General features: G+C 36.9%; 3 protein-coding genes and 1 long non-coding RNA gene across 4 annotated transcripts in view; 3 read left to right on the top strand and 1 right to left on the bottom strand.

The window, feature by feature from the left end:
* Positions 1-24,743, top strand: part of LOC126634282 (isocitrate dehydrogenase [NADP]) — a 37,834-nt gene that overhangs the window by 8,686 nt on the left and 4,405 nt on the right. The window lies entirely within an intron of this gene.
* Positions 9,363-11,255, bottom strand: LOC126634283 (uncharacterized). The gene is made up of 3 exons (XR_007627267.1): positions 10,743-11,255; positions 10,415-10,616; positions 9,363-9,813 (listed from the first exon to the last, which is right to left on the bottom strand). It is a non-coding gene; the product is annotated as an uncharacterized LOC126634283 (long non-coding RNA).
* The window catches only part of LOC126634280 (glutamate decarboxylase 1), a 31,474-nt gene continuing 24,371 nt past the window's right edge, over positions 17,641-24,743 (top strand). Inside the window, exon 1 of the mRNA XM_050304786.1 lies at positions 17,641-17,722. The gene's annotated coding sequence lies outside the window, so the exon portion shown is untranslated. The remainder of the gene's footprint in view (positions 17,723-24,743) is intronic.
* LOC126634281 (glutamate decarboxylase 1-like) lies at positions 17,674-24,718 on the top strand. Its single transcript, XM_050304787.1, has 7 exons — positions 17,674-17,820; positions 18,043-18,247; positions 22,420-22,620; positions 22,898-23,112; positions 23,287-23,540; positions 23,650-23,702; positions 23,930-24,718. The coding sequence occupies exons 1-7, from the start codon at positions 17,735-17,737 to the stop codon at positions 24,419-24,421; spliced, it is 1,506 nt and encodes a 501-aa protein (XP_050160744.1). The 5' UTR covers positions 17,674-17,734; the 3' UTR covers positions 24,422-24,718.

Raw genomic sequence — 24,743 nt, 5'->3', positions numbered from 1 at the left:
CTTCGACAATGGAATAGTTGCTTCGTATATTTGCTTAGGCACCTCAAGGCTCAAATTGTCGTAGGGTATGAAAACGGAGATTAGGTGGAGATCGAGAAAGGGAAGGAAGGAGGGAGGGAGAGAAAGAAAGAGAGAGATTCGATCGATTCAATTGCAAAATGGTGAAATTGGAATTGAATTGAGAATAAAAACGATAATAGAGATTAGACGGAGAGATTGAGAAATGGGGAGAAGATTAAACAGGCAAAGACTAGAAGTCAAGGGTAAAATTGAAAACTAATTGCTTGGGCCAGTCTTATTGGGCTGGTTTAATGTTGGATTTGTACTAACTATTAAATAAACGTATATGATGATTTTTCGTTAAAACTCAAAGTTTTCAAGCCATTTTAGTTAGTTTTCCTATATAAATATAGTCTGATACTGTTCATTTAAAAATATTTTTTTGCAGGGCTATAATTCTGGACAGGACTATGTTAGCCCTTTTGGTTAGAGATAACTTTACTGGAGGAAAGAGCTGGTGGTTAAGAAAATAAATTGGAAGGGGGATGCAAAGGGCTTTTGTCCTCTTTATTTTTTATTTTTTTATGGAGTTTTAATTAAAAGGGTTTCTCTAAACTTTTAATTAACCAAAAATCATCTACTAACTTAATTTTATAAAAAGGGCTTTAAACTTTAATAAAAAAAGGTTCAAATTTTAATGAAAATGACAAAAGTTTAATATAATAACAAAAAAACAAAAAAAAAAAAAAGCCAACAAAACATCACACACATACACACCCTCCCTCACTCAATCGTTCAACCTCTTTCTCTGTCTCCCTCTTTCACATATTCCCATCAATTTTTCTCTCTCCTTTTACTTCACCCATCCACATCAACTTTGTCTCTCATCTTTTTTTTTCACCTCTCCCCACTCTTTTTTCTCCTTTCACCTCACTCCATAAACATTTTTTTCTCATTTTTTTTATTTTATTGTTTGTTTATTTGACTATTCTTTCATAATTTTTTAAAACAAACTAAGTAATAATATTACAAGATCAAAAATAAAGAAAAAAAATTCATTATTCAGTTTTATGAACACTAATACTGTCATTATTTCTTAAACTGAACATTAACTACTTCTTAAACCGAACATTAACTACTTCTTAAACCGAACACTATTTCTTAAATTGAACATTGACTACTTCTTAAACTAAACGTTGACTATATCTTAAACAGAACACTAATACTATCACTATATCTTAAATTGAACACTGACTATTTTGTTAAACTAAATGCTAGTACTATTATTATTTCGTAAACTAAACACTGAATATTTATTAAACCGAACACCTTGTAAACAAAACGCAAATTATTTCTTAAACCTAACACTAGTACTATCACTATTTCATAAACTAAATAGACTATTTATTAAACCTAATAATAGTACTATCACTATTTCGTAAACTAAGCACTGACAATTTTTTAAACTGAATACTAGTATTATCACTATTTCGTAAATTAAACACTGACTATTTCTTAACAAAAAACTAATTATTTCGTAAACTAAACACTGATTATTTCATAAAATCGAACACTAGCACTATCACTGTTTTTAAACTAAATACTGACTATTTCATAAACTGAACACTAAAAGGTTCAAAATTTGAAGCTCTCTTCTCATTATCGTATGAATAACTGGCAATAATACTTATATTCTTACAGAGTTAGACTAATGATTTTCACATTTCTATTTGTTCTTTAACATTTCTCTCAAACAATTTATTTGAATTTCCTTTAATTATTTCAATACAAAATTAACAACAAAAGCATAAATGAAAGATCATAAAAGCTAATGTGCCTTCATTGAGGATCATAATCTAATATTCTTTATTTTTAGGTTTTAGATGGTTAGGGTTAAAATTAATAAAGAATTCCATAATTTGAACATGGGGGTGATGATGAGAGCCTACCCCATGTATAGGGTTAAGTGGTAATCATGTACTGATATCAGTAATATATTTTTTTATCTCAAATTTCTCTCTATCTATGGAAATTTTTGGGATTTGTTGATGTCAGTTTGAATGGATTTGGTTGACATTCTCTTCTCTTTCTCTCACACACTCTCTCTTTGAACCTTTTCCTTCTAGATGAAATATTTAAAAGGTAATTTGTGTGTTGCTTTTGCATTGTTGGTTTTCTGTTGAAATAGTAGATGCTTGCTTTCACACTGCTCGCGTGCGCACGCGCTTTAGGTTGAATAAGTTTTTGTTTTTTTTTCTTTTTTTATCTCTTGTCCTTATCATTAAATAAAGTTATTATGTGGCTTTTGGTTAAAATTCAAAGTTTTGAAGTTATTTTCATTAGTTTTCCTTTTTTTTAATAATATGTTTAATTGTGCATTCTTTATGAGTATACTTTTCTTTCTAAATATAAAATGTTTAAAGTGCACAATTAAATTTTAGAGTTCTAATAACAATTTTCTTATTTTATGATAACAAATTATAAAGGTAAATTTGTTTTCAAGAGTGATGTGAAAGTGATTAAAACCTCTTAGGGTGCGTTTGTTGTACCAGACTGTCTCGGACTAGATTAACTTCAAGGACTAAACTGGACTGGCATAGACTAGACTAAATTGGACTAACTTAGTGAAGCGTTTGGTGTAATGTCGGACTAAATCATAGACGATAATTTTTTTTGCCATTTTTAATTCAAATTTACCTTAAAAATTAAACAAAAATGAATAATAAAGGGGCAGTGAAGTCTGGAGATGAATGGACCCAAGCACATTTTCTTTCCCCTTCCTTCCTTTACCATTCCTCGTTTCTCTTCTCCATCATTTTCTCTCTATCAAAATATGCATTAATCTCTTACTTTTCTTATTCAATTAAGAGAATTTGTTGGTTAACCATTTCGCCAAGTCTTCAGAAATTCCAAAAAGAAAGGCAAGCCTTCTAGTTACCAATTAAACCAGCTAATCGATTTACAGAAATTCAGAACAAAAATCAGTTGGGTAAATCCCAGAAGAAAAAAAACCCAGAACCTGCAGATCTATTTACAGAAATTCAGAACAAAAATCGTACCACAGCCAAATCATTCCTTTAATATCAAAAATCATACAGAGAAGATGACAGGGATTGCGAAGCAGTCATGGCAGAGATGACCCAGTCGACGAGGAGGCAAGTCGAAGCTAAAGCCAAAATCAATAGCTTCAAAGCCACAACCACGGCAACAGCGAAGCAACGAAGGAGAAGAAGATTATGAAGATGACCCAATCGACGAGGTCATTGTCAAAGATGAAGAAGTCGACGAGTTCATCATTGGAGATGTAGCAGTCGACGAGTTCGTCGTCGGAGATGAAGCCGCGCTCAAAGCTTATGCCGTCGAAATCGAGGTCGAGGAGGTGATTCGAGCAGGATGAAGAAGTTCTTAGCTAGTCCGATGGTTTTCGGAGGGACAAGCTAAGAACGGCTAGTGAGGTTGTTAGTGAAAGCGAGTCATGGCTAATCCCATTAAAACTAGTCCAGCTAGGAAACAAACACGGACTTGACTAATATTTAATCTAGTCTAGTCCAATGAAACTTAGTGAGGGCAAACAAACGCCCCCTTAGAGTGTTAGTGTAACAAAACTACTTTCTTAAGGTCCTCATTTTGAGGACATATCTTTTTTTATGAGTCTTTAGATTAATATTTTTTTCCATAGATTAAGCCATCTAAATAATTTTTTCGATAGATTCAGTCCCGACCAAAAGGGTCCACTCCTCTGCGCCGTGGCACAACGGGTTCTCCAAAACTTTGAGGGTGCGTTTGTTGCGCTGGACTGTCTCGGACTGGACTAGCTGCCGGGACTAAGCTGGACTGGCTTAGACTGGACTAAGCTGGACTAACTTAATGAAGCGTTTGGTGCAGTCTCGGACTAAGAAGCAGGATAAGAAAAACAGTACTGTTCACCAGATTTGTGTTTGCTTAGACTAGGACTACAAATTTTTGCCATTGTGTAATAGAGTAATGCTACAAATCTCATGATATGGGTTAATTGGAGCATATTTTTGCCATGTATATTATGAATCTTAAAAAAAATTGACAATTGTTTTGTTTCTATTACCTGCTAATAGAATTGGGTTTAATTTGCAAATGTAGCTTGATTTAAACTATATCACCCAACAGAAGAAAAATAATAGTGGCCAATACATGCAACTTCAACAAATACAAGTACATAAGATCTCCATAATTTACAAAATGGCTAGTTAACATAAGCCAAAATACTAGTGCAAAGCTAAGTTATAAGTCATAACATAAGATTGTATGATTAATAAAATACATCCATGTTAACGTTAATAAAATACATCCATGTTAACATTAGCCAAAATCCTCATCCGCTTGCGTTGTCGCTTAAAAGCCTTTGGACGAACACTTTCTTGAGTTCCGGTTTGATTGCCCTGAACACTCCCACATTTTTTCGTTTATCCAAAATAAGAGACAATGCATCAATTTGATCCATAGGAGAGAGACCCATTGCTTCAAGTTCATTAGCTATGTCAGTATGATCTGCAGTACACCTTTAATGCGTCTAAGAACACTAGTATGAGGATTGCTATCATTGCTAGGCATTGCATGTGAAGAGGGAAATTAAAGGACACCTTTAATGCAGTAGCCTTAGCCTTAGCCTTCTGTTTATGCTCCTCTTCTCTGCAACCAACAACCACAAAAAATTGCAATTCAGCATCAACCCCACACGATACAAAACATTCACATTGTAATATCATGGTTATAAACCAAGTACATACACACACACTCATGGACAAATGTGCAAAATACACATACATACTCACACTCACACTCACACTAACACACACACGGACATACACACTCTCACACACTGACAAAGACTCACACACACCCTGCATACATACATACACACACACACACACTGCACACACACACACACTGCATACACACTCACACACACACTGCACACACACACACACACACTGCATACACACACACACTGCACACACACACACACACACACTGCGCGCACACACACACTGCATACACACTCACACACACACTGCACACACACACACACACACTGCATACATACACACACACTGCATACATACTGCATACATACACACACACACACTGCATACATACTGTGTTTTTATACTCTGTTTTTATACTCACACACACACACACACACACTCACTGCATACACACACACTGCACACACACTCACACACACTCACACTCACTCACACTCACACTCACACTCACTCACACTCACACATACACACACTGCACACATACACACACACACACACTGCATACACACACACACTGCACACACACTCACACTCACACACACTCGCACTCACACTTACACTCACACTCACCCACAAACACAGTCACACACACACACACACGGGGACAGAATGCAACACACTAACACACACACATTGCATACACACACACACACACACTGCACACACACTCACACTCACACTCACTCACACTCACACATACACACACACTGCACACATACTGCATACATACACACACACACACACTGCACACACACTCACACTCACACTCACACACACTCACACTCACACTCACACACTGCACACAGTCACACACACACACACACGGGGACAGAATGCAACACACTCTTACCCTCACACACACACTCTGTTTTTATACTCACACACACACACACACACTGCATACATACTCACACACACTGCACACACACACACTGCATACATACACACACTGCATACATACTGCATACATACACACACACACACACTGCACACACACACACTGGATACATACACACACACTAAACACACACACACACACACACACACACACTGCATACATACTGCATACATACACACACACACACATACACACACTGCATACACACTCACACACACACTGCATACACACTCACACACACACTGCACACACACACACACACTGCATACACACTCACACACACACTGCATACACACTCACACACACACTGCATACACACACACACACACTGCATACACACTTACACACACACTGCACACACACACACACACTGCACACACACTCACACTCACACTTACACTCACACTCACACACTGCACACTCACACACACACACACACGGGGACAGAGTGCAACACACTCTTACCCTCACACACACTCTGTTTTTATACTCACACACACACACACACACACACTGCATACATACTCACACACACACACTACACACACACACACTGCATACATACTGCATACATACACACACACACACTGCATACATACACACACACTGCACACACACACACACACTGCATACATACTGCATACATACACACACACACTGTATACACACACACACACTGCATACACACTCACACACATACTGCACACACACACACACACTGCGCACACACACACACACTGCATACACACACACACTGCACACACTCTCACACTCACACACACTCACACTCACACTTACACTCACACTCACACACAAACACACACACACACACTGCACACTTACACTCACACTCACACTCACACACACATTTTACACACACAACTCACACACATTTTACACACACAACTCACACACACATATTTTACACACACAGGTTACACACACAACTCACACACATACACACAAACACATATTACACACACACACACACGGACATATTACACACACATTTTACACACACAACTCACACACAGGTTACACACACAACTCACACACACACACTGCAAATAACACAGGTTACACACACACACACACGGATAGATTACACACACATTTTACACACACAACTTACACACACACACAAATATTACACAGGTTACACACAGATTACACACACACACACACACTCACACACACACAAACACACAGACAAATTACACACGGTACACACAAACACACACACAGAGAGCACACACCTGAGACTAATCTCAATTTCATCTTATGAAAACCCCAAATTCTAATCTCAATTTCACCTAAATATCAAAACCCTAATTTGTTCAATTGCAAATCCACTTGTATATTATAAATTTCTCAAACCCAAAACAACAAAATCAAATAAACCTCAGTTAATATCACAAACAAATCCACACAAATCGACGAAAAAAATCCAAGATTCGAAGCTTACCAACTTGAGGCAGATGACAGCGACCAGATGCAAGGACGACGATGAGCGTGAGGACGATGTCGGAGCACGGCAAGGACGACGACGAGGGCAGACGCAGAGATGAGGACGATGTGGGATGTGAGATGTGGGAAGACGCGGTTTCTCTGGCTTACGAGTCCGCCCGAAATTGGGATCCCTCGTGAAGAACGGCTAAGCCCCCCCTTAGTCCTAGTGAATCCCACCTAAGCTCATTAAAGCTAATCTCGGTGCCCACCAAACACTGGACTATAGTCTAGTCCAGTCCAGTCCCAGCGAATCCTGTCAAACAAACGTGCCCTGAAAATTTTCCCTTCAGATGCTGGAGTCGAGGTGGGGAACATGCTTTCGTTCTGGGTTTTGTTTTTTCTTTAGCAATTGGATAGAGATATGGGAAAGAAAATTTTGAAACAGGTCCATTTGACTCTTTTACACTCGAAGCGGAAAAAAAAATTAAAAACTCATGAGGAGAGAATAAGAGTGAACGATCAAGAGAGAGTAAAGAGGAAGGGAATCTAGAGGAGAGAGGCAGTAGGTAAAGAAGACAAAAAGTTTCACGCGGAAACTTTTTTAACTTAGAGGGGTGTATTCAATTAGGATTCTGAGAGAGTTTCAGGGAATTAATAATTCCAGGGGTATTCAATTAGGATTTTAAGTGATTCTCTGAAATTCTAGGTGTATTCAATTAGAATTTCAAAATAGTTTATTAAAATCCTTAGAAATCTAGGTGTATTCAATTAAGATTTTAAAGAAGTTTATAACATTCCAGGTGTATTCAATTAGAAATTGATTTTAAAGAATTTGAGAAAGTTAAAGAATTAGAGGGAATTGGAGAGATTTCGTAGTGTATTTTAAGTATCCACAAATCTCACCTCTTCCCATGAGATTTCAAGAGAATTGAATCAAAATTTTATATGGAATCTCTACAAATCAATTAAACTCCATAAAAATCCATGGATTTATAAATCCATTAAAATCTCTCACATTCTCAATTGAATACACCCCCTTAATCACTTTGCATAATTAATGTATTTCGATAAGGGAGTCCAGAGGAGAGAGGCAGTAGGGATAGAAGATAGAAAATTTCACGCGGAAACTTTTTTTAACTTAATCATTTGCATAATTACTGTATTTCGATATAACATAGATTATTTAATTTGCTGACTTAATCTACTACAACTAATATGAGAACTCATAAGAAAAAGAACTTCACATATCCCCAAAATGAAAATCTTAAGCTCTGGTTAGCGTAATTTCTCAAACTTAAAGAGTTTTGTGAAAACATAATAAACTTGGTGGTGAGTAAAATTAATCATTAAAAATTATTGAAACTCAACAATGAGAATCCGCGCACAACAACGCAACTTAATAATAATTAATAAATGAGCGAACAGCAGGGGCTGAAGAAGGAAACAAAAGAAAAAACAAACAGAGAAGCTGTAAAGGTGGTGAATGAATCAAACAGGATCCTGTCGCCAACTAAGCTACTAGAACGAGCCTGTGCATTAGGGTGCGTTTGGTACATGGGACGGAACGGGACGAGGCGTTCCGTCCCACATTTGGTGCGCCAAAAATGGGTGGGACGGGCTGTTCCACGGGACAGATTTTGGGTGTTTTTGCGTCCCACCTCCACCCCCTGGAACGGGTTTGTTCCACGTCTGTGGAACACAATGTTTTACCATTTTAAGACAAATATACCCCATGCCTTTTTCAAAAATTACACCTTCGTTCCGTCCCGTCCCGTTCCGTTCCGTCCCGTCCCGTCCCGTTCCGTCCCGTCTGCGTACCAAACGCACCCTAAGGTACCGTTTGGTACGCAAACAGGACGGGACGGAACAGAATGGGACAGGACGGGACGGGACGGAACAGAATGGGACAGGACGGGACGGGACAGAACGGAACGGAACAAGGTTCCATGTTATGTTTGGTACGCGAATGACAGAACGGGACGGTTGTTCCATTCTGCGTTTGGTACGCACTGGACGGAACGGAACCAAAAGATTAAATGACTAACTTATCCCTGTTCTGTTTGTTGTTTGGTACAATGTTTATGCATGAGATGGGACGAGACATTTTTTTTTTTTGAACTTGTTCATATTTGAACACATAATAATACCATGATTAGCTTTTGGAGATTGCAGAAGAAGCAAAACGAAAAACAATGGTAGAGAATTTAGAGAAAGAAAGTGAATGACTAAAGATTGTATTCCTTGAACAATGAATGAATTAGAGAGAGAGAGAGAGAGAGAGAGAGAGAGAGAGAGAGGTGTTTGTTATTTATACAAGTATTCTTTGCTTCACTAATAAGCTACTAACCAACTAACTTATCCCTACAATCCCAACAGAACTAATGTGCTGCAACAACATACATGGAGACCTATAAAACGAAAAGCAAAGAGCATTGGTAAGTAATAATAAAACAGAAAAACTACGCAAATCACAATCAGAAAAGTCTGCTTCTATTTCCCTTTCAAACCGATTCTCCAAAGGAGCCATTGTATTGTGGTCTGTTGATTCACATAGCCTTCAAAAAAGGAGCCATTGTACTCTTGATTGAGAGATACAACAGCAAAAAAGGAATCCCAGAAATACACAGGTACCCATTGAGCGCGAGCATTGTATAAATGTATAGTCTACAAGTTCAAGTTGAAGCATATAAGCTCACTAAACATACAACTTCCACAAGATTTCTCAATTCATTCAAGCAATTTTACAAACACAAATTGCCCACATGGAGCTGAAAAGATTTCTCAAATATGGTCAAGCCTCTAGCTGGAAATAAAAATGCATGCAAGCTAGATTGTATTAGAAATTAAAGTTGTTATTTGACCAATTCAGAACATCTGCCTCATACAGAAAACCCAATTTCCCAACTTGGCTTATTCACCGTAATTCTTTAAAAACCTTAAATTATTCAAATAGATGAATGGACAAGAGAAATTAAAATGCAAGGTAGCTTATGAGGTGTCCATTATTTGGAAACTGCTGCAAGCCTTAACAAGATCAAGTGCAGAAAGACTAATGGTCTATGAAGAGATCTACTAACCAAAACATCACAACTTGAGAAATTCGTTAACTTGAGCCCATAATGGATTCAATATATAGGAGAAACAACCATTATAGATCAGATTTATACAAACTAGGGGGCTAAGGTCACATCACACCAGATTCAAGATAGTAATAAAATGAAACCTTGCACTTGATCGAAACTGCTTAATTTTAACATTTCAATACCTTTTCAAGAACTTATAGCCTTCAAATTCTTCCATTTGACAATCTTTTGGCTGCCATGAAACCTTCTCATAGGAAAAATCTGTGCGCTTTGTCATCCGGCAAGACCACATACTTGACAGGCATTGCTTACAACCATGCCCAGAATACAGCAGCTTCTTATGGTCCACAACCCATTTTCCTTTCGCATAATTGCAGACTGGAGCTATTATCAGATAAATAACAATCCTTTCCCAAAAAATTGAAATTTTCATGGAAAATTCAAGAAAACGAAAAGGTAAAACCCAATCAAAAAAGCAAAATTAAAGATCTATAGAGATCAAGATCAAACCTGGAAGATGCAGCAACTCCTGAAGAAGATCGAGATCGAACCTAGAGATGCAGCTGCTAAGGGAGAAGATCGAGATCGAAACTGGAGATGCAGCTGCTACGGGAGAGGATGAGGGGAAGGCTACGGGAAAAGGCAGTGGCAGAGAAAAAAGATGGGACGAAGATGAAGATGAACCGCCGCGAACTCCCCAGAACGTGAGTCTGTGGTGGAGGGAACGTTGAGGTCGAGGAAGATGCAGCTGGGTTTGAGGTAGAGGAGGAGGAGGAGGAGGAGGAGGCTACAGGAGAGAGGGAGGGTAACGAAGCTACGGGAGAGGGAGGCTGCGGGAGAGACAGAGGGTAGACAGTGGAATTTTTGTGTTCCACATACGTGGAACAACCCGTTCCAGGGGGAGGGCGGGACGCAAAAACACCAAATTTCTGTCCCGTGGAACAGCGCGTTCCACCCATTTTTGGCGTACCAAACGTAGGACGGAACACCTCGTTCCGTTCCGTCCCGTCCCGTCCCACGTACCAAACGCACCCTAAGGTACCATTTGGTACTTGGGACTGGACGGAATGAAGTGGGACGAGGCGTTCTGTCTCACGTTTGGTGCGCCTAAAACGGGTGGAACGAGCTGTTCTACGGGACGAATTTTGGGTGAATTTTCGTTCCGCCTTACCTTCTGGAATGACTCGTTCCACATCTGTGGAACACAAAATTATAATTTCTCCGTCTCCTTCTTCTTTCTTCTTGTTTCCATTTGAAGGCATCTTTGCTCCCTCTTCGTTCAGTCCCGTCCTGTCCCGTTCTGTTCCGTCCCATCTCGTCTGCATACCAAACGAGACCTCACAAATTGATTTTTAACTTGAATCATGTTATTGCACAATTTTCATCAATTTTGAGTTGATTTCAGGGTTTTGACTAGTTCAGTTTCGCAGTCAAATTGATTATTTCAAATTTTCAAATTGAACTTTCAATTTTTTGGCACTACTACTCTACTGTTGCGGCACTCTAGGGAGAGCTTTGAATAGCGCTTCCTATTTATCTTTGAGAAATGTTGTTGTCGTTTTAAAAAATTTATGGAAGGTTTGCAACGTCAATAACAAATTATTTTATATTTTAAAGATATAATTTAACCTATATATTAATAAAATCTTTTTTATCAACTAAAACAAAAGTGAAAAAACCAAATTTATTTAGCCCACAAAATTAAAGAAAAATAACCAAAATAAAAATAATGGGGCAATTTAGTAAATTAAACACAAAATAATTTTACTGTTTTTTTTTTAAAGCCTCACACAGCTTGATAACCATATCAGTTTGATCACCTTTTTGCTTCCACGTTTTTCTCACAAATAAATAAATTTTTAGTGACAAAATAGTTACCCAAAACCAATCATTAAAGATAAGAATAGCTTTTCAACGACGAAAAATCATTTAAAGGTTGTCACTAAAAAAAAAAGCTGTAACGATCATTTTATATTTTCTCTCTTTGTAATTTATTTTTTGAATTTTAATAAACACATTCATAACATGTGTACAATTACTAATTTTTAGTAATAGTAATAATAATTAAAAGAAAACAAAGAATAAGCTTTTTTTTTGTTGTTGGAAGAATAAATAAAAAGAATGTAGGCCATGTTTACTTTACACTAATGTGATAATGAAAGAATCGAAGAACTCAGAAATAAAGAAGCTAAGTACAGGAAATTGGATTTCAAGGTAAAACTCACATGCTATGATTCAATAGGTGTCACTAAACACAGAAAAAAAAAATTAAGAAATGAAATAATTCATATACCCATAGGCTTTTTTTATTAGCACCCCACATAATGTTGAATGCACCCTACATTAAAATTTAGGGTAAATTACATAGTAACCCCTCAGGTTTGAGGTCTATTACAACCTCATACAACATCTTTAAAACATTTCACTTTCATACCTCACGTACTATTTTATTTCAAAATAATACCTCCGTTACATTTTCCATCCATTGATCTGTTAAGTGCTGACATGGCTGCCACATTTGTGCCACGTGGTTGCCAAATGTGTGCCACATGGCAAAATTTTTTTTTTTTTTTAAAAAAAAAAAAACCTAAATCTTCTAAAATAAATTATAAAACTAATAAAATATAAAAAAAATAAAAAACCAAAGCCCACTTCGTCTTCCCTCCCTCCTCCCCCCCCTCGCAACCTGCAACCCAGAAAAAGAGGAGGAGGAAAAAAAAGAAAAAAAAAATCATCTTCATCTTCCCCATGGCACCCATCGCGCACCCACCCCCTGCACCCACCCTCTTACCTCCTCTACACACCCCACCACACCCATCTTCTTCCCCATCATCTTCTCCGCAACCTAGAAAAAAAAAACACCCTTTAAGTTCGTCTTCCCCCCTGCAACCCAGCCCAGCCCACCCCCTGCAATCATCTTCCTCATCCCCATCCCCATCCCCAGCCGCATTACTTCTTCCCCCTCCCTTCATCTAAAAGCCTACAAAACCCTAATTTTTCCCCCAAATCGACTGCTCTACTCAGAAAACGACTCCCGCCGCCATGGCCGTTGTCAATAGATTCGACTGCACTAGCTACTGCGGCTGCAGAGGCTCCAGATCCTCCTTGAAATGCCTCTCAAGCAAATATCCGATAAAACCAAAAATCCAATTTCAATAAAAGAAAATAAATTTTGGATTGTTGTAATTTTCCAAGAAAATTCAAACAAATTTCCAAAATAATTACATAAATTTTCAAAAATCAATAAAAAGAACAAAGGGTTTCTGTAATTTTCCAAAAAGGCAAATCTTTCATACCTTGATTTGGAGAAGACAACGGCTGGGGGGGCGTTTCTAATGAATCTGTCGTGCCTCATCGATGCAAGCAAGAAAGTGTGGTTATAGGAAGAGTCGAAAACGAGGGAATGGGTGAGCTGAAAGAGGGCGAGTCCTGTTGCCCAGAAACCCAGTGAAGTGTACCGGGTCTTCGACATCCTCCTTCTTTTCTTCGACTTCTTCTTCTTCTTCTTCGCCTACTTCCTGTGCTGGTTTGATTTGGGGTTTGGGTATGACCTGTTGTTGCTTTTTGGAGGGTTTGGTGGAGCTGAGCTTTCTCTTTTTCGCCATTATAGGAGGGGGAGCAAGGCGTCGTGGATAAAGGGAATAGGTGGGGCCGTGGGGGTGGGGTGGGATGGGGGATTTGGGTTGCAGGGAAGGGGTGGGTTTTTTAGATGGGAGGGGAGGTGAAGAGAGTGGAGGAGGGTGGGGGAATGAGATTCTGGGTTGGAAAATGTAAACAGGGTCGCGGGTTCAGTTTTTTTTTTTTTTTTTTTTTTTAAATTTTTTTTTTTTTAAATTTAGAAGATTAAGGTTTTTAAATTTTATTTGTCACGTGGCAGACATTTGACAGCCACGTGTCATATATGTGGCAGCCACGTCAGCATTTAACAGATCTATGGATGGAAAATCTAACGGTTGTATGAAATTGAAATAAAATAGTACTTGAGGTATGAAAGTGAAATGTTTTAAAGATGTTGTATAAGATTGCAATAGACCTCAAACTTGAGGGGCTACTATGTAATTTACCCTAAAATTTAATATTAAATAACTTATGTTCCTTACTATGGAATGACAATTTCAACCTTATTAGGTTCTAAATACACCCCAAATCACTTAGGAGGCGTTTGTTGCACCGGACTGTCTTGGACTAGACTAACTGTAGGGACTAAGCTGGACTGGCTTAGACTAGATTAAGCTGGACTAATTTAGTGAAGCGTTTGTTGCAGTGTCGGACTAAGAATCAGGTAATTAACAAACTATACTATTATATTATTTAATACATATTATAATATTTTTTTATTATTGATTTAACATTTTTCTTTTTTTCTTTTCTTAAAAACTTCTCACCCTCTTTCTCCCTCTCTGTCTCTATATCTCTCTTCGTCCCCAAACTTGTTTTCTCCATCAAAATTGTTTGCAGAGATGGCTGGAGCAAAGGATTGTCATTGCAAGTCTACAACAATGTTTCATAACTCTGTTACTGCGCTGTCAATCATTTCAAGAATTCAATAACAAGCTAGCAACGAAAGATGTTATATTTCTCTATTCAATTAGCCAGATTCGAAGTGAGAACTTTATGCCAAGCTATTAGAACTTTGTTCATCTGTGCTTTATGGGCAGCAGTTATTAAATTTTTTTTTCTTTCAATTTTGGTGGTTGGAGTTTGAGATTAGGCGATGGGTGTGTCCGCGCGGTTGTGAGCTGCAGTGACAGTGTCGCCAACTGCATGGCCACGGTGACAGTGCCGTAGAAGAAAGAATGGAAAGCCCAGGGAATGGAAGTCAGGATTTAGCAAGGGGAAGCTCGGGGTCTTGCTGTCGGCCTCGTCTTCATTTTAGTCCCACTTAATACCTTGCAAAAGCTCGGGACTCATTAACGAGGTTTAGCGAAGCGGAGACCGCCTCCTAGTCGAGGCGAGTCTCATTTACTTTAGTCCAGGCCCTTACCAAACGTAGGATTATAATTCTACTTAAGCCAATCCAAGCCAGTCCCACTTAAGGAGGTGTAACAAACGCTCCCTTAGGCCTCGTTTGGCAGCTCGGACTGTACTGACTATTTCAGTCGGATAGGATAAATAGTCATCGGATAGTACTGACTAAATTAGTCGGACGTTTGGTGAATGTCGGACTAATAACCGTATTATTTATACTGTGTTTGGTACTTTTATTTATGTGTTTGGTACTTGTTAATAATATTTTTAAATTGATAATTCAAAAAAAAAAAATTACAAATGTGTTTTTAAAAATGAAAGTTCACAATCCAAAAAATCAAAAATAAAAAATAAATAAAAAATCATCAATTCTTTCGTCACCATCATCGTCTTCCTTTTCTTTCATCCACCAACCAATCAAATTTGCAGAAGCAAATCTCCAAATTATTGATCGAAGCTTGCTCACCCAGCAAGCAGAAAGTCCATGTCCATGTCCATGCTTTACAAGGGAGTGTGCAGCCAAAAACGCAGGTGAAATAAAAAAACCCAGTTTTGAGTTTTTAATCCATTGAAACCAAAACCCAGATGAAATCTTTTCCAGTTTTGAGTTTAATCACCGAACATCATCAAAATCAAATAACAATTAAGCCAAAAACTCAGATAATGTCTCTCCACAACAGGAACGGCGTGACTTGGATTCGATCTGCCACCTCTGGTTTTCCGTTCAAAATTTGCTTGATGGCTAAACGGAGGTGGGGATGGAGAAAGAGGGAGAGAAGGAATACCTTAGTTGAGAAGGAGTTTCTGATGTGTAGAAGCAGATGGCAAGATGGTTGGAGCAGTTAGTTTTGCTTTAGCGTGAAGTTCATGAACCCGACTAAATAATACCAAGGAATTGGACGGGATAAGCAAGCGGGCGTAAGGGGTATAAAAAATGGTGGGGCCGGATTAATAATCCGGTGCTTATTTAGTCCAAAACCCACCAAACGCCTGTTTCGTATTATATAGTACAATCCGGTGTCTTATACGGTGTGCCAAACGAGGCCTTAATGTATTATTTATCTTCTTCAACTATCAAAACCCCTTTCCACCTTCCATTGTTGAACAAAACCCTAACTAACGAAACTACAACACATTGCTTAAGAAAAATTATTTTTGATGAATGGAACACGAAATCGATGTTTTAGAAGCTTCACATGAGGTAAACCGAAAGCGTGCAAGAATCATTTAGAGAATGCATCCCAAGAAAATGACAAGTATTGACGAATATTGTATATTGAAATAGAACCAGAGAATCTGGTCTTTTCCAACCATATATACTAGTTAAATTGGGAACACAATGGCACAATAACACACCTAAAAAAGATGACATAAGTAGAAGAAGAAAGATTTCCAATTAGAATTATGAAATCTTTGTTAATAGAAAAATAACACACAAGCTTAGACAGATGAAAATGGATGCACTTTATAGAAGGTGATCCTCCCTACTGGATAGAGAGCCTTTAAAATATTTACAGGTCCAGACATCTTATAATTTACCCACAAATTTGGAAATACAATTCAATCTCATTTTCTGCTCCATGGAAAGCAACAACTCTGCAAAAATTTTGTTCGAAAAAGAAAACGAAATGAGATATAAAAACCAATGTTTGTATGAAAATGTGGGGTGTATAGAGAATGTGGGGTCTATGTAGAAACTGTAAGGTGTATGTTGAGAATGTGGAGTGTAAGGTTATTATGAGGAAGTATGTGAGGTGTATTTAGATAATTTTTAATTGAAAAAGCAAATGTGAGGTGTATTAAGTGTGTGAGGTTTATTCAACAATTTGTGGGACGATAATATAATAAACCTACCCATATTCTAGTAAACGTAAGAAATTCAAATCACAATTATTTCAATTTCTAATCCCTGTCAGTTAACGTGCTCTTAAAATTGTTCATATTTCATCTTCTTCTCATACGTGCGTAGAGGGAAAAACTAGCCATTGATTTTGAATGGATCCTAAAGTAAATTTCAAAACCAAGGGAGTGGGTCACATAGAACAGAATAATATCTTCTGCAAGAACTTTAGGAAATGCCCTTACTTCTAGGCTATTTATTATTATTATTATTATTATTATTATTTTAGAACAATCGAGATTATCTACATTAAGGAAAGAGAGGTGTGCTTAACATCATAATGGGCTAACAATAATGTGGTTCAAATTCGTTTTTAACAATAATCGAATTTAAGACCTCTCACTTACAAGTGAAGAGAAATACCACGAAATGTAATATTAAATGGCAAATATATTATTATACGAATTCAATCACCAAATTGTAGGACGAACGCACTGACCAAATGTAGGGGCTTGCCCGGCAGTTTCCAACACAAATTATTTTTAATGAAACACCAATTAAGAATTTGTTTTTCCTCATAAATATCTCTCTGTCCTCCCCCAGTTGTATACTACTATCCATCTTCTTCCTTCCCAAAACCCCAATCTCCCTCACAATACCACATTTACATCTCTAGATCGATATCATCACCACCATGGCCCTCTCAAGGGCTGCATCGGAGTCGGACGTCTCCGTCCACTCAACGTTCGCTTCTCGATACGTCCGAACTACTCTTCCTAGGTAATTACATCACATGAATTTCTTTATTTTGTGGTTTGTTTTTTTCATTCGTAGTACTATGAATCTAAACCATATATTTTGCGAAAATATTCTTAATACAATTTAGGTTTACAGTCGGACTATATAATACAATTTTGCATGAAAACGAATTTCCCTCTATGCACATATGCATGATTCGTACCGATTGATTTGATCGTGAGATGGATGATTTTTATCACGAAGGTTCAAAATGGCGGAAAATTCGATCCCGAAGGAGGCAGCGTACCAGATCATAAACGATGAGCTGATGTTGGATGGGAACCCTAGGTTGAATCTGGCATCGTTCGTGACGACATGGATGGAGCCTGAGTGTGATAAACTCATGATGGCCTCCATCAACAAGAACTACGTCGACATGGATGAGTACCCTATCACCACTGAGCTCCAGGTAATAAATTTACTCATTTCTTTGTATTTCTTTTTAAAAATTGCATCTTTTTTTATCAATATCATTCATCGTCAATCTGAATCCACTCCCATTTAGCAATTATTTATTATATTAAAGTAATAAGAACAGCATAAAATATGGACATAATTTAGCACGTCCTAGTAGTGGGAGTGGGTAAGAATATGTTAATTGTAGACGCGTTAATTAGGGTTATTATATATCATAAACAACGACTTAATCTTTTCTTAGATGTTTTAGAAGTAGATGCCATGTTTGCGGCGTTGTTAATTGCGTTCGATGTTTAATAATCCACATAAGCTAAGGATAGTAATAGCAATATTATTTTTTTAGGGGTTCTGAATTTTAGCTCAATTGGATTTTTGGTTTATAAACTAAAAGTTCGTGAGTATTGATCTCTAAATTTGTTATGATGTGGAGCAATGATCCTTTTGGTTAACTCCATTAGAACTTTCATTAAATAAAGGTTTAAAGGAACGAAAAATGGATGAAAGTTCTGATGGAGTTAGCAAAAAAGAATGACTGATTCACATTATAACAAGTTCATGATCTAATACTCACACATTTTTAATTCAAAATCTAAATCTCAAATTAGACTAAAATTTAGGAACTATTGCTCTAATTTTCTTAAATAATGAAAAAAATCAAATGAAAGCAAATTAAATTATAAAAAATATTTCTCCTCCAATCAAATGCCTTTTGTATGATAGCCGACCGATCTATGTTACCATGCCCTCTAGGCTTCTAGTCTTCAACTAGATCTATTCTCTTTCATGTGGATCAACAAATAAGGTAAGTTCATGTGGATTAACAAGTTGATTTCGATGAAGAACTCTAAAATGGATATTTTTAGTATGTTTTTATGTATTTTACTTTCATGTTCTGTGCTATTAGATGCTATTTTTAATTAAAATTGCCGATTTAGAGAAAGTGATAGGAAGTAATGGGTAAATATTAGGTCCCACAACCTCTCTACTTGTAAGAAAAAATATGAAAAGGTCTTGCCGTCTTGGTCAGTCGAAAAGTCTATCTTCTTCTTCTTCACTTTCGTTCTTCTCTTCTTTGCCTGATTATCCCACGTAAATGAGAAATTTTTATTGTGACGGCAATACGAGTAATATATTATGTGTTTTTATGTAAGTAGAGATAAATTTTATTTTTTTAAGTTATTAACATTTTAACACACATATCTCACTATTTGTATAGTAATATTTGATGTACTATCTTGTGTGCCGGTCATATTGAAAAATCTCTCTACAGAAACGATCACCTAAAAGCTGCATTCAACACATGTCTTGTTTTTATTGGGCCGCCTAACTTAACGAGTAGAATAGGTAATACTCAAATATTGTCCTTCATTAATTTCAACCTTCATCAGTATTCACAACCGTTGAATTAGTATAATTTTGATGATAACCGTCCATATTTCGTAGCATTGAAAATAATGTAGCGTGAAATAATCTTTCTGTTTTTACATGTGTAATGCCTAAAGTGGTTTAATAAAAACACAAATGAGAAAAATGATAATAACATGGCAATTTGTAATTTGTGGGTAAGAAGGAAAAACTCGAGGCATGTATTTTCGTGAGTTTTTTTTTTTGTTGAATAAATGATATTAAATACATTAAAAAAGTGAATGTATTTTCGTGAATTGAGGACATCGATATTTTTACACTAGGGGTAGGGGAGTTTGGCTAAGCCACACAATGTGTAACTTAATTTGATATCAAATTCGTTAGCTACAAAATTTGAACCTAACACCTCTCACTTTCAATTGAAAATGAATACCATCAGAAGGTAGTACTGAGTAACGTGAATTAAATTATTTAAATAGGAATAGTGTTAGTGATATGACCGAGACCCGTGCATTATTCCAATCCAATTCGCCATGCTTATGGACATTTCAGTTTCTAGAACGACGGACTTGGACTTCTAATGTGAAGTCGATTCACCGCACCACATATATTAATGTCATGCAGTGTCGGGCAAAGTACCCAACAACGAAAATAATCTTTGTTATTGAAGAAAAAAAAATCATAAATACATTCATTTTGGCTTTTTGCACATGTTTGTTGAATTATGTTTGCTGTTTTTGTTTGATTTATTCAATTTGAAGGCTAAAAATTCAAAAAAGTGTGTGACAAACTAATAAGAGTGTGTGAAAATTATCTTATCTCTGACTAAAAAAGTTATAAATTATAAACTTAGTTCAGTGGCCAAAATATTTAGAGGAATTATTTTAAGTTGCAAAGTTATAAAAAATTGCTCTTAGGACCACATGCAAGGCTTTGTGAAGTGAAAATCTTACACGAAAATAAAAGTGGATTTCTTTTAATGAGAATGAAAAGAGTTGTTTTAAAAAAAAAAAAAACAATTACGGTTGATATTACCACTCCAAGCTATGTTAAGAAAGATAATGCTTTGAACTCGATAAGCAATTTATTGAACAAAAAACATAACTACCAAAACAATTACTACTTTTAAAAAAAAAAATATTATTATTAAAAGAAGGGAAAATGTTCAAAACTATTACAAGGATTTAGAAAATGAGGGGGTTTAGAACTCGGAATGCATGATAGAAACCCAAAACCTTATTCACTACTTATGTGATAACAAGAGTTGATTGAGTTCTCAATAGTGGTGGTATTTAATGGTTGAGGATCCTCTCCAGATCCTTTTTGTGGGGATCATAGGGATGCTCACATCCTAGTCGGGATCATAGGGATGCTCACATCCTAGTCGTTCATCGTATGTCGTGCGGTCAGTTTTCGTTAGATACTATTTATGTTTAATTTTATATAATGAAAAAATTCAAAATAATTTCTAGTCGCACGATGTATGATAAACAACTAGGATGTGAGGATCCCTAAGATCCCTACAACTTGGATCCGGATGAGATTCAAATTCCTGCAAAACTTTCAATGTGAGGACAATTTTAATTTGTTCACCTACATTATTGTCCCAATATTTTCAGAAGTTTTGTTCAAAGAGTATATTAGAAATACATTTGGGATGACTAAATGCGAGTTTTGACAATTAAATTTTTTTTCCCTATGTTTGTTTTATTTTGATTTTGATTTATTTAGGGTAAACTTGATTCCAAAATAAAGCCTTTCTCCTTCGATTCACTTCGATGCTCAAGGAGAGACACAAAGGATGAGTCGAAATGTCAAACTTTTTTTTTTGGAGCAAACGATATTGTAAAAGAGTGGGTGGACTTAGCCTCACTATGTGCTAGCAATAATGTGGTTCAAATTCGTCTTTGAAGAGAATTAAACCTAAGATTTTTCACTTACAAATGAGGAAGAATACCATAGTACTAAGTAGCAATGCCAAACTCTTAGATGAGGCCAATTTGATTATAGTAGATAGATGTATAAATTATTTTTTTGCGTTTACTACTTTTATTTTTTTTTATTTTTGGTGTGACTACTTTTATTTTCTATTCCCTCTCCTTCTAAGAAATATAAAATCATCAGTTACATATGTCAAAATTAATTGCACGCATGGTTTACAACTTTACATAAAAAAATTTCAGTCCGTTTTGTAAAACGTGTTGATGTGAAAGATTGGATGCATGTTTTGACTTTGGTCTAGAAGGAAGGACCAAACTTTTATTGACGATCGAGTATGCATGAATCAGTTTTAAAACTGAATTAGAATTAGAATTAGAACCAGTCTCAGTCAAGAAATTTCCAAATGTTGACTGCATAGCGTACATTTAAAGTTTCGGAATCGAATTAGAATTCAAACAGTAAATTTTTTCTTTTTGTTCATCTTTTAACCTACCTCCAACTTTTAGATTTTTTAACTGCCATATTTGTAGCATTACGTTTGTTTCTTTAAGTTAAAGTTTTGCGTATACCAACTAATGGAGGACAACTCACAATTATACTGATTGCATTGCCTTTCGTGAGGACTGAGGTGAGAGACAAATAAAAATCGAAGAATAAATGCACCTATAACTTTCATTATGAGAATCTGAATGTTACGATTAACCACTCACAATGAATTTGTAATTTATTTTCTACTAATTTATAGAATTAATTTTACAAACCTTATGATAAATTCTGAAAGCTAAAGGGTGCACGTACAGTTAGTGCATACATGGAACTGATGTGTGTTATGATATTATGCGCATGAAAACATGACAGAATCGGTGCGTAAACATAATAGCTCATCTGTTCAATGCACCATTGGGAGATTCAGAGGCAGCCGTTGGAGTGGGAACGGTGGGCTCTTCTGAGGCCATCATGTTGGCTGGCTTGGCATTCAAGAGGAAGTGGCAAAACAAGAGGAGAGCTGAGGGCAAACCCGTTGACAAACCCAACATTGTCACCGGAGCCAATGTCCAGGTATTCATATAGCTATCATTATACAATTTATGTTATGGATACCACATTCTTAAACTACATTGATGAACCATGGTATGTGACTTGAGTGGCCGACTTGTTGCCTTAGTTATCATGACTGGTTGGTACTCGAACATCAATTGTCGCGTAATGTAATGTGATTTAAGTACTAGTGCACAAAAAATTTGGTACTTTCAGCATTGCAAACTACTGTGACTCATTTTTCCTCTGCTACATATATACTGAACTAAATAAATATATCTTGTTGTATAAATTTAAGGTGTGCTGGGAGAAGTTTGCAAGGTACTTTGAGGTGGAGTTGAAGGAGGTGAAGTTGAGGGAGGGCTACTATGTAATGGACCCTGAGAAAGCAGTGGAAATGGTTGATGAGAACACAATCTGCGTTGCTGCTATCCTCGGCTCCACCCTCAACGGTGAGTTCGAAGATGTCAAGCTCTTGAATGATCTCTTGATAGAGAAGAACAAGGAAACTGGGTATGCATCTTTATCTCTATCTCTATCTTACAAGTTCGTTGGTGTAGGCGTATGTACGTACATTGTGACTTGGTGTACTTGTACAAGATCAAGAATTGTAGTATTTTGAAACTTTTATTACCAACTGATGTGACACATTATTTACTAGTTTACATCTTCTGCTTGGGTACGCAGATGGGATACTTCAATCCATGTAGACGCAGCAAGTGGAGGGTTTATTGCTCCATTTCTTTACCCAGAACTGGAATGGGATTTCCGTTTGCCCCTTGTGAAGAGCATCAACGTTAGCGGACACAAGTACGGACTCGTGTACGCAGGGATTGGATGGGTCATCTGGAGGAACAAAGAAGATTTGCCGGACGAACTCATCTTCCATATCAACTATCTTGGAGCTGACCAACCTACTTTCACCCTCAACTTCTCCAAAGGTACTTTTTTAAAAGACTTCATTAATTTAGTGACAGAATTAACAATTAATTCACTTAATTAAGTAAATGTTAAACTTTCGACTGAGTATAAATGTTTTTCACAATGCAGGCTCCAGCCAAATTATTGCTCAATATTATCAACTGATTCGCTTGGGTTTTGAGGTGAGTACACTAATAACTTCTAAATGAAATAATCATGAAAATTTTACCATTAATTATATGTACATGTCAAATGGCTTATAGGACACCTCTAATTTCCTGATAGGTCAATCTTGCATAAAATATTAATCCAATAGAAAATCATTTAGACATCTAATTGTGATCAAGTAAATATGCCTGAAAGTCTCAAACGTGGTACTAATATGTTAATTCTTGTATATGTAAATCAGGGATACAAGAACGTCATGGAAAATTGTCGTGAAAACATGGTAGTACTAAAAGAAGGATTGGAGAAGACAGGTCGCTTCAACATAGTCTCCAAAGACGAAGGTGTACCCTTGGTGGCCTTCTCTTTGAAGGATAACCATCGCCATGACGAGTTTGAAATCTCCGACTTGCTTCGCCGCTTCGGATGGATCGTTCCGGCATACACTATGCCCCCAGACGCGCAACACATCACCGTGCTACGTGTTGTCATTAGGGAAGACTTCTCTCGCACTTTGGCCGAGCGGCTTGTGAATGACATCAAAAAAGTGTTGAGCGAACTTGACACGCTTCCATCTAAACTTAGCTCCAATGTGAAGGCTGCTGATGAAAAAGGTGAGAAACCTGGGACGACACTTGAGAGTAAGAAGAGTGATTTGGAGAAAACAAGGGAGATCACGACAGTTTGGAGGAAGTTTGTTATGGCCAGGAAGCAGAAGATGAATGTTGTTTGTTAGAAAGGTCTCCCTTTTGCTACCTCTAATGAATTATTGACCTATCTTCTAAGATTATGTGTGTTATTGTCATGTTTGGGTTATTTCTGTACTTGTACTATTGTCCTTACAGTTCGGGTGGGAGTGAGCGTCCATTTTATTTGGTGTGTGACAATTTCTTTTGCTCAAGTAGTTGATGCCCGGTGCTGACCCCCTTTTACTTTGTAAAAGTTGAAAAGGGGCTCTTGAGTATGTATGCTGATGACAAGACTTAATTAAAGTTGTAATCAGCAAAGAACTCTGATTAAACATTTCATTGAAGTTGTTTCTTGTATAAAGTAATAAT

Source organism: Malus sylvestris, chromosome 9 (genome assembly GCF_916048215.2).
Source record: "Malus sylvestris chromosome 9, drMalSylv7.2, whole genome shotgun sequence".
NCBI classification, from domain to species: Eukaryota; Viridiplantae; Streptophyta; class Magnoliopsida; order Rosales; family Rosaceae; genus Malus; species Malus sylvestris.
Note: the sequence above shows the minus strand (reverse complement) of the source record. Positions and strands in the feature narration are given on the sequence as shown.

What these genes read in the sequence shown, in the direction of transcription:
- LOC126634281 (XM_050304787.1), top strand. Translation starts at nt 17,735, where the DNA reads ATGGCCCTCTCAAGGGCTGCATCGGAGTCGGACGTCTCCGTCCACTCA. An exon ending in CTATCACCACTGAGCTCCAG is followed by an intron (nt 18,248 to 22,419) that starts GTAATAAATTTA and finishes AAAACATGACAG; the next exon opens with AATCGGTGCGTAAACATAAT. An exon ending in TCACCGGAGCCAATGTCCAG is followed by an intron (nt 22,621 to 22,897) that starts GTATTCATATAG and finishes TATAAATTTAAG; the next exon opens with GTGTGCTGGGAGAAGTTTGC.